At 37.0% G+C, this 10,349-nt stretch overlaps 1 protein-coding gene across 1 annotated transcript in view; it reads right to left on the bottom strand.

Annotated features, from left to right (window-relative positions):
- Window positions 1-3,505: 3,505 nt before the first annotated feature.
- LOC107708730 (sperm acrosome membrane-associated protein 4-like) overlaps window positions 3,506-10,349 on the bottom strand; it is a 19,274-nt gene continuing 12,430 nt past the window's right edge. Inside the window, exons 2-3 of the mRNA XM_016513025.1 lie at window positions 3,973-4,095; window positions 3,506-3,882 (exon numbers count right to left, since the gene is read on the bottom strand). Coding sequence (XP_016368511.1) covers window positions 3,656-3,882; window positions 3,973-4,095 — 350 coding nt within the window. The 3' untranslated portion in view covers window positions 3,506-3,655. The remainder of the gene's footprint in view (window positions 3,883-3,972; window positions 4,096-10,349) is intronic.

Below are 10,349 nucleotides of genomic sequence, written 5' to 3'. Positions count from 1 at the left end.
GAACAGGCAGGAACTTAAATACAAGGGTAATTAATAGAACACAGCTGAACGGAATCATAATTAAACTAAACAAGGACAGGAAAATGACCAAATAAGGAAACACAGAAAGGCACATGAGGAGCAAAACACACACAAAACACGGACCAGAATCTGACACAGACACACTCTGCCAGTTTAAATCTAGATTGAAGACCCATCTCTTTAACCTGGCATACACATAACACACATTATTATATCGCATTTCTATAATTCAAATCCGTTAAAGGATTTTTAGGCTGCATTAATTAACCGGGAACACTTGCACAGATACTATTTTAACTGAACTGAGCTGGACGATGACATCACTGAATCAATAATAAACTGACTTTAACTGAAAAATTTACTGTTTGTCATTGTCCTCTTGCATTATCGACAAACTATTTTCTTGTTTGACACTGTAAAGCTGCTTTGACACAATCTGTATTGTATAAAGCGCTATATAAATAAAGGCGACTTGACTTTTATTAACTACAATTTTATTGCTCTTATATTTGCAATTCCTACACACATTATGATGGCAACTAAAACAGGTCATTTGTCAGAGCAGGGCACAGCGTCTTCACCTCTGGCATGAGAGTGCTGCGTTCTGTGGATGCTGCTGACAGCAGACCTCCAAAAAAACATTTCTTGCTAAATTCTTGCCTTTTACATACATTTATTTCAGTAAGGAATGTCATCTTTACCAAATAAAGAAACACATTAACAGAATACAAAACAATCACAGAATACAATTCAACAGTCTTGAATTGGTTTAAATCTTATTTAACAGAGCGATATTTCTCAGTCAAAATTGGCAACTTTACCTCCTCTGCTGCCCATCTCAATTATGGACTTACCCAGGGATCTTATCCTAGCACCTCTGCTCTTCTCTCTCTACATGCTTCCCTTAGGTTCGATTCTGAGAAGGTATGGTGTATCTTTCCATTTCTATGCCGATGATACCCAGATCTATCTGCCTATAAAAAGAAACAATCCTTCTGCTATTGATTCCCTATTTACATGTCTTGATGAGGTAAAGCATTGGTTGGCTAGTAACTTTTTAACCTTAAATGACTCAAAGACTGAGGTTATTGTCTTTGGCCCATCAGACAATTTCAAATTTAACAACTCGACCTTGGATAGCCTGTCAGCTTTTGAATCAAAGTGTGTTAGGAACTTTGTGTGTGTTTCTTTCTAAAATCAAACATTTTCTGCCTGAAAAACCTCTTGAGACAGCTGTTCACGCGTTTATTTCCTCTCGATTGGACTATTGCAACTCTTGTGGTATCTCAAAGTACCAAGTAGCTCGTTTACAACTGGTCCAAAACGCAGCAGCCAAATTTATTAAGAAAGGCCGCAAATTTGATCCTGCCACCCCCTTTTTGCGAGCTCTTCATTGGCTCCCTGTTGATTTTAGGATAAATTTTAAAATCCTCTTATTTGTTTATAAATTTTTACACAACCTTGCCCCACATTACTTATCGGAATTGCTGCATCCTTACAACCCTACCAGAGATTTAAGATCTGGTAATCAAAACTTACTTATGGTTCCTTCCACTAGGCTGAAATGCAGAGGAGATAGAGCTTTTTCGGTGATGGGCCCTAGATTATGGAACAGCCTGCCAGCGCACCTCAGAGCTGCTCCATCTTTATCGGTTTTTAAATCTCTTTTGAAAACTCACTTGTTTTCTTTAGCTTTTGCTAATTGATGTTTGTTTGAATGTGTTTTTATCTTTGATCATTATGTTGTACAGCACTTTGGTCAGTCTTGTGACTGTTTTAAATGTGCTTATAAATAAAAGAACTAGAACAAAACACTATTTTGACATCTTTACAAATTTTACAAAAATGGCTTTGAAAATGAAGAATGTCCTGTGTAAATGAATAGGCACACATGTAAAATACAATGGACAAACCCCCCAACATTTAAACTAAAGGATTTCATAAACTTCATTCATGCATTGATGTTTTGACAGGCAAACCCTCTGGTGTTATTAGAAGACCATGTATTATAAGTGAAACTCAGATATCAGGAGAAATAAAATCATAAAAATACACATACTCTGAAAGCGCTCCACAAGACATGTGATATTATATTACTGGATGCTCGAAATTGAACGGGAGAATGCACATTTTCAACCGCTTATTGTACAGGTAAGTTAATTGCCGTTCTAATCTAATATAATCACAATTATATTCCGTTAAAGGATTGTTAGGCTGCATTAATTAGGTCAACCGGAACCGGGAACACTTCCCATAACACCCGATGTACTTGCTACATCGTTAGAAGAATGGCATCTACGCTAATATTAGTCTGTTTCTTTCTTATTCCGAGGTCACCGTAGCCACCAGATCCAGTCCGTATCCAGCCCAGATGGTGGATCAGCACCTAGAGACGACCTCTACAGCCCCGAATGTCAGCGGAGACCAGGACAACTAGATGAGCCTGTCCAGAGGAGAACTGGCCACCCCGACTGAGCCTGGTTTCTCCCAAGGTTTTTTCTCCATTTGATGTCATCATCCAGCTCAGTTCAGTTTAAATTGTATCTGTGCAATCAAGTCAACGATATCATTTCCAGCGATATCGTTGACTTGATTGCAAATTATTGCAAAGATACTATTTAAACTGAACTGATGATGACATGAATGAATTCAATGATGAACTGCCTTTAACTGAAAATTTAGTGTTTACCATTGTATTTTTGCATTAATGACACACTATTTTCCTAATTAATGCTGTAGAGTTGCTTTGACACAATCTGTATTGTTAAAAGCGCTATATAAATAAAGGTGACTTGACTTGACTTAATGCGCTGCTGCACTGTAACGCACACACATTACAGACACTAGCTCGTACATCACGCGCAGATCGCGCGCACACAGAATCATTAAGCGCGGAAATGTATTGTCAACACTGTTCTGTGATTTCTCAATAAAATAGCTTTGAAACTAAAAAGTTCATGCATATATTTCTTAATAACTAAATTCCACAGCTTCACTACTAGTAGAGAGACGCTGCCAGGTAGAATTAATTCAGACACGCAATCGCTCTCACTAATGCATTCATATGAATGTAATCTTTACTGTGCTACTTTATCTGTATCTGATTTAGAACAAGCAGAAATCTGTGAGAAACATAACGGCTCAAAGACAAAAGAACTGTTAAAAATGAGCTGTTATAGGAGCAATAGCCATGTGGGCAGCGCTGTGTCATATGCCACAGCTGTGCACAAGGTGTTTATCACAGCTCCAGACTTATTTGTTCATTAATGACGTCATCAGCGACTAGTCGACTTCGACTCAACTTTCATCACATAAAAGTCGACTTTAAAAAAGTCGTTCAACCCCTAGTAGGGTGAGGTGCTTATCTATAACCAGAATGGTCTTCATTGTTGATATTCAATAAATTCATGCTATGTATCTATGTAGAAAAAGTGTTAACTTGATGGTATGCTGAAATTATCACTACTGGGCAATCTACTGAAAACTTTTTAAATTCCAGTGCGTGACCTATCTTGAGTATTCATTCCATAAATTATTTTGCAACAAATTAATTTGGCTTGTTTAGTAAGCATGATTTGCTCAGTGATGTTGTTGTATATATATATTTATTGTGTGTGAGCTAAAATAATCCTCCTCAAATGAGGAATTTGACCGTGAACACAGAGTTGATGGTAGCGAAGGCCATGCTGACAGCAGACATGTGAAAGTGACCCGGAGCCGAGTTACACAGGTCAGTAGAGCAGCACATCTTCTTCATTTGGTATACCTTGGTGCTTGAGTTGGACGGGAAATTCGCCTCTACAGTTTTGTTGCAATTGGACACTTCAAGACATCCTTTCATCTTAATATCCACTAATCCACCTAAAAATAGAGATGCAAGAAAAACAGATTAAGCTTGAAAAACTCATAAAACAAAAGGTGTTCAACAGCTTTTGAAGAGCATAAACTCACCAGCTTTCCCTATTCCGCTGAAGCAGTGCTCACCAGCATCACATGTCTTTTTGCTTGTAATGCAAAGATACCAGAAACCCAGTTTGCACTCATAACACTGCAGCGCCTGACCTGAGAGATAAAAGATTCATGGAAAATTTAAACTGTCAGTACCCATCATGAAATGTATTATAATTTTACACACACAAAAAAAAGGCATAGAAGTTTCTACAGAATAAAAAGTAATACACAGTTCTAGATGAAGTTCTTACCCGTTTTAGTGGACCTGTAAAAGCGTTATAGCACCGTTTTGCATGTTTCTCACAGGGATCAAAATACGGAACATGGATACAATTTTGAACATTTCTCAACAATCCTTTCTCCTCTCAATGTGTGCTCTAGATCCTGGCAAGTGTGCGAGACGTGAAACACCTGAAATATTCACGTAACAAGAAAAAACGCTGAAAAACGACTATAAAACCTTGCTGTACTGGTCTGGTTTCTTTGGGACACCAGTGGCGAGCGGTGACTTTTTTAACCGGGTATGCTGAGTGATAAGATTAAGACCCTCCTCTGGCTTTTAGGACACACTCAGAGGGATCACAGAAGACAAATAAGAAACACCGTGGCAGGTGTTGATTTAAAAGTATGAACAGAACAGAACAGAAATACTCCTTAATGAAACCAAAATAACAGAGAACACACATATAGCACACGGGGTAGAAATTTGAGACTGAACGCAGGACTCTTCTTCTTCTTCTTCTTCTTCTTCTTTAATTAAAGATGAACTTGAATCAGAACATATGAGTGTCCGCATTGGCTTATGTTCCTCCACCCATTGCAATGCCAGTACAATTGCAATCATTTCACCAGTGTAAATTGACAAATTATCTGTGATTCTTTTACTGACTTTCACATTAAATTCTGGGATACTAAATGCCACACCTACTTTGTCTTCCATATTTTTCGATGCATCAGAATATATTTGAACATAACCATAATAATTTCCATGAATGTACTTATGTGCTATTTGAACATTTGATTTGAACTTAACCTTATTTTCCTCACTTAACAATGTCATATCTACTGTAGGTTGAGATATTAACCACAGAGGGATTGTTGACCACGGAACTGTAGGGCTTATTGGAGTTTCACCAATTTCCTTTTCTTTTACCACTCTAGGCACTTCCCTTCCAAAACTTTTGATTTCTTTCTTTCCTTTTTCCCAGAAAGGTTTTAGAACTACCCTAGCTGGGTGTTCTTGACTATGTCCTAATATATTGACCCAATATCTTAGTGACAGTTCAATTCTTCTAAGATCTAAAGGCATTTCTCCCATTTCAATCTGCAAGGCTGCAGTTGGTGTAGATCTCATCGCCCCCGTACATAATCTTAATGCCTTGTACTGGATTTTGTCCACCTCTTTTAACACAGTATTAGCAGCAGATGGATACACTATACTCCCATAATCAAATACAGATCCTATCAATCCCGTATATATACTTCTTAGAGCCATCCTCTCAGCCCCCCATTCTTTCCCCACTAAACATCTCATAACATTCATTACCCTTTTACATTTATCAACAATTTTTTTATGTGTATTTTAAACGTGAGTTTTTCATCAAACCATATACCCAAAAATTTAAAACATGATACTCTTTCTATATCTTGACCATATAATTTCTATTGTACCTCTTTACTAATCCTACATTTTGAAAAGAATAAATTTTTTGTTCTACTTCTGTTATTGCTTCTTGCACTTTCCTTACAACAAACTCTAAATTCCTCCCTCGTTTCCAGATTGCACCATCATCTGCATAAAGAGAAATTCCTATTCCTTTTTCAACACTTAAAAACACATCATTAACCATAATAGAAAATAATAAAGGACTAATTATACTCCCTTGTGGTGTTCCATTTTCTACCTTTATTATCTCTGAAAATTCTTTCCCAATCTTTACTTGAATAGATCTTCCAAATAGAAAACCTTTAATCGAACGCAGGACTCTTCTTCTTCTTCTTCTTCTTTTAACAGGAAAACCAAATATGGGCACAAACACGGGAGAAACTGGGTCAAGGAGCGAACATGAGGAACAAAACACAAGACTGTCCATGGGTGTGACAGTAACGTTGCAACCTTGCAAACAACAATAAAATCGGAGAAGGACTTTAACTAAGCGACACGAGCATACGCAAAACAAAAGGAACAATAACATCTTGTAATGTGGGGTTTGGGTTTTGGGTTTTGTTTCATGTTCTTGTTTTCAGGTCTTTTACTTTGTAGTTTGATTCATGCTGTTAGTGTCATGCTTCCCTTGCCCTCTTGTCTTCATGCCATTGGTTCCTCTGTTCATGGTGTCATGTTCTGATTGGTTGTCCTAGTCATGTGTCTTGTTTCCCATTGGTGTGTTCTTGTCATGTGACCCTCTTGTCTGCTATAAGTAGCCCTCATGTTGCCATTGTCTTTTGTCGTGTATTGATGTTGTAACCCGCTGTCGGTGAGTCTAGTCTGTTCATGCCTAGTCAAGTCAAGTCTGTGTCTCTAGTCTTCGTTTATTGTTTGGATCACTGTAAATAAACTGCACTTGGGTTCTCACTTACGCTCGCCTTCAGTGGATGATTCGTTACACATCTTAATGTTCAAAATGTTCAGAGGATTGTTTCTTTCTTTTCCTGATTGTAATTATTACAATTTTATATAGCCCACGTTTTTATAAAAATATATTTTTTAATTTACCACGTTGACAATAACGTATATCTTCAACATACATTGTCTATGACCAAAAATGTAAGAAGATATGCTTTCAGTGGACTTTTAGCATTTTCTTTGCTTGAGAAAACAAAATATACAGTTACAGCGTTTTTTTTTTTCTTTTGATTAAGTCGAGTTGGTTTTGCATCAAACACAATGTGATTTTCGGCAATCGAGATCTGACAGCAACAGCAAATTTTTCTGCTTGGGCGAGCGATTCGCGGACAGCTTACCTCGCGCATTAAATCCGCCGCAGGCCAGCAAACCACTGAGGACGCGCTACAATCCTGATGAGTCATAGCAATAGAGCGGAGGCGAGAAAGCTGCGGAGAATACGCTCGCCCGGAAGCTTCCGTAACTGAAGTAGATTTACAGAAAATGACTGCCCTTTGGCAAATAAATCATTTTACGTACTTATTCCTATACCTTTAAGCTTTGTTACATTTTAAATGACAAGGGATCAACTTGTAATAATGTTTATATTAATAACCCCGTGAACTTATTCTCTCAAATGGAGCATTCACAGCTTATATGGATGGAACGCCACTGCAATACACATCTGTGCTAAATGATGTCATTCACAGCAGCAGTGGGATAAAGAATTGCATATACATTTAAACATGTAGTTATCTGGAAAGAGTTCATCTGCAATATTAGTTCAGCCCGAAAAAAGACAGAAATGGGTCATTCTAAATGTTTCTGTTTGTAACCCATGGATTGAGTGAGTGAGGAAATCTTGACAGTAAGAGTGAGACAATGTTGACAGAATTTTCGTTTTTGAATGAGATAACACTTTAAGGTTTCATACTTTAATATAGAGAAACTGAATATAGTTGACAGTCTCACATACTAAAGAAAAAAAAATCTACACAGACTGGTTTTGGTCACACCCTGGGTGGAAGTTAAAGCCTTTTTTTTATTTTTTTATCTGATTAACATAAATTCTGGAAACAAGTTTGTTCCTAAACTACAGCTATACTAACCCCCTGTCCACACACACATACACATTCATGCTTACACAATGAGAACATACACATATCATACAGCAAATGTCCCATATTATATACCCAAGACAGTTATTTTCATGTTCTAATCTCAGTCACAGTTCACTAGCAGGTTCTGAACCATTAAACAACCAATTAAACAAAAGCATTTAAGTGGGTTAAAGAAAACACAGGGTAGATAATCTGAGCCATTAAACTCTTTCACCCACCACTTTGTTACACAATGAATTACTACTAACTGAGATAAACAAACACATTTATAAGTTCTACAACATGCATGATGATTCAGGTTTATTTTTGGTTTTGTAAGATCTTGGCAAGCATTAGCCTGACTTTGTGACAGTTCAGCTAATTATTGAGTTCTTCCCTGTTTTCTGTGAAATGTCTGTTCTTAAATCGCTGTTGAACCAGTTTTCCACCGGATCATTTGATCTTCTTTAGAGCAGATTGTAGGGTGGGTGGAGATTATACACAAAATGGCTTTGACACAGAAAGTTGCTTGATCCTGTTCGAAATCAATCGTCCTTTGGTTACTATCCTAGAAGTTGCTGAGACAGTCTTGTCTCTTCAAGATTCCAAGTTTCAATAGGAGAAAATCAAAGCCACAGAAAATGTGTTGGCAGTGATATTTAAAGCTACTTCAAATGATTTTCCTCAATGACTCACAGTTTTGTAATTGTGTAAAACGTTTATTTGTAACACTACACAGATGCGGCTAAAGAACATTTAAACAACAGAGCGCTTCTGGAAAATTCTCACTGGAAATTCTGAAGAATTCTGTTTACTAAACCACTAATTGTATTTCACACAAACATCACAGTACTGGCTGAAACCGTTCGTCTTCAGTACTGATTATCTTACATAACATCTCTATAGATTGGAGGATAAGTGAATTGTTGTACATTCAGGGACAACTGATATTTATATGAAAATAACAGTGTGAGCCTTAAAGAGAAAGAAGCATGACCTTTGTGATAGCATACACAGAAATATGTGAAAATGTTGCAGATACGATAAGAATGCAGATTGATTGAAAGCGTGTCACCCCAAGCTGCTGCCTGAAGGTAATGCTTGCATTTCAGAAGCTGAACATTATCAGAAGCATCAGATGCTAAATTTATTATTGGTTTTACATAGCATTGAGAGGAAGGAGTCTGGTTTACTAAATATACAATATATATTAAATGTAACATTACAAACATGAATAAATGCTATATAGCTAATTTGTCACAAACATCACAGTACTGGCTGAAACCGTTCGTCTTCAGTACTGATTATCTTACATAACATCTCTATAGATTGGAGGATAAGTGAATTGTTGTACATTCAGGGACAACTGATATTTATATGAAAATAACAGTGTGAGCCTTAAAGAGAAAGAAGCATGACCTTTGTGATAGCATACACAGAAATATGTGAAAATGTTGCAGATACGACAAGAATGCAGATTGATTGAAAGCGTGTCACCCCAAGCTGCTGCCTGAAGGTGCTGCTTGCATTTCAGAAGCTGAACATTATCAGAAGCATCAGATGCTAAATTTATTAGAGGTTTTACATAGCATTGAGAGGAAGGAGTCTGGTTCACTAAATATACAATATATATTAAATGTAACATTACAAATATGAATAAATGCTATATAGCTAATTTGTTCAATATATAATTACATCTTTGATGGCCAGCGCTCTCTTCCACCCTCAATACCACGACTGAGTGCCCTTGAGCAAGGCACCAAACTCCCAACTGCTGCCCACTGCTCCGGGTGTGTGTTCACGGTGTGTGTGTGTTCACTACTCACTGCTGAGTGTGTGTGTGCACTTGGATGGGTTCAAATTCCGAGTATGGGACACCATGCTTGGCTACACGTCATGTCACTTTCAGAGTATAGCATATTTATTATTGACAGGAACTCCATTTAACAAATAAATACACATTTTCTACTCTTTGATGACTGGATTGGGAAAGCAATCCAAATGCTTTTGTGGTGATTTTATGTTATTGTTTAGACCAGGGGCCTGATGTATTTCATGTAGACTGAGATTTTTTTTAAAACGGAAGAAGGAAAAACTCCGTGTACGTGTGGACATGGCCTAAAGCTGATCATGCAATACCCCTTGAGGCAACATGTTCCATGTAAAATAAACCAGCTTTTATTAGGCTACTGAAGAGACCAAGAAAATCATCAGCTCAAAAAATAAATAAATAAATAAATAAACAAAATAAAATAAATAAATAAATAATAATAGTATAATAATAATAAAAAACAAATTATAAAATAAAAATGCTCCTCTTTTTATGCTTCTTTTTACTATAGTGCATGCTTAAATAGCTTGGAGTGTAGATAATCTTTTCTTTTTTTCCCTAAAGGTAACATAATTGAACCAACAGCGCACCCTGGTATAAACACTCACTGTATCATTATATTGAATGTTATTTTAAACCCAATTTCCCATGAGGATGCGCTACAAAAAATCCCTCAGTTTGACTGAATGAGCTGTAAATTTTCTTCTGCTTTTCACTTCTAATCCATCATATCACGCCTATTTACTGAAATGTTGTGGTGCTGAAATGCTAGGTCACCGTTAGCCACCAGATCCAGTCTGTATCCAGAGCAGATGGTCACTGCAGTCACCCGGATCCAGTA

This window comes from Sinocyclocheilus rhinocerous, unplaced genomic scaffold (assembly GCF_001515625.1).
Source record: "Sinocyclocheilus rhinocerous isolate Xijiao unplaced genomic scaffold, SAMN03320098_v1.1 scaffold2521, whole genome shotgun sequence".
Taxonomy (NCBI): Eukaryota; Metazoa; Chordata; class Actinopteri; order Cypriniformes; family Cyprinidae; genus Sinocyclocheilus; species Sinocyclocheilus rhinocerous.
The sequence above is the reverse complement of the archived record's forward strand: the minus strand, read 5'-3'. Positions and strand labels throughout refer to the sequence as shown.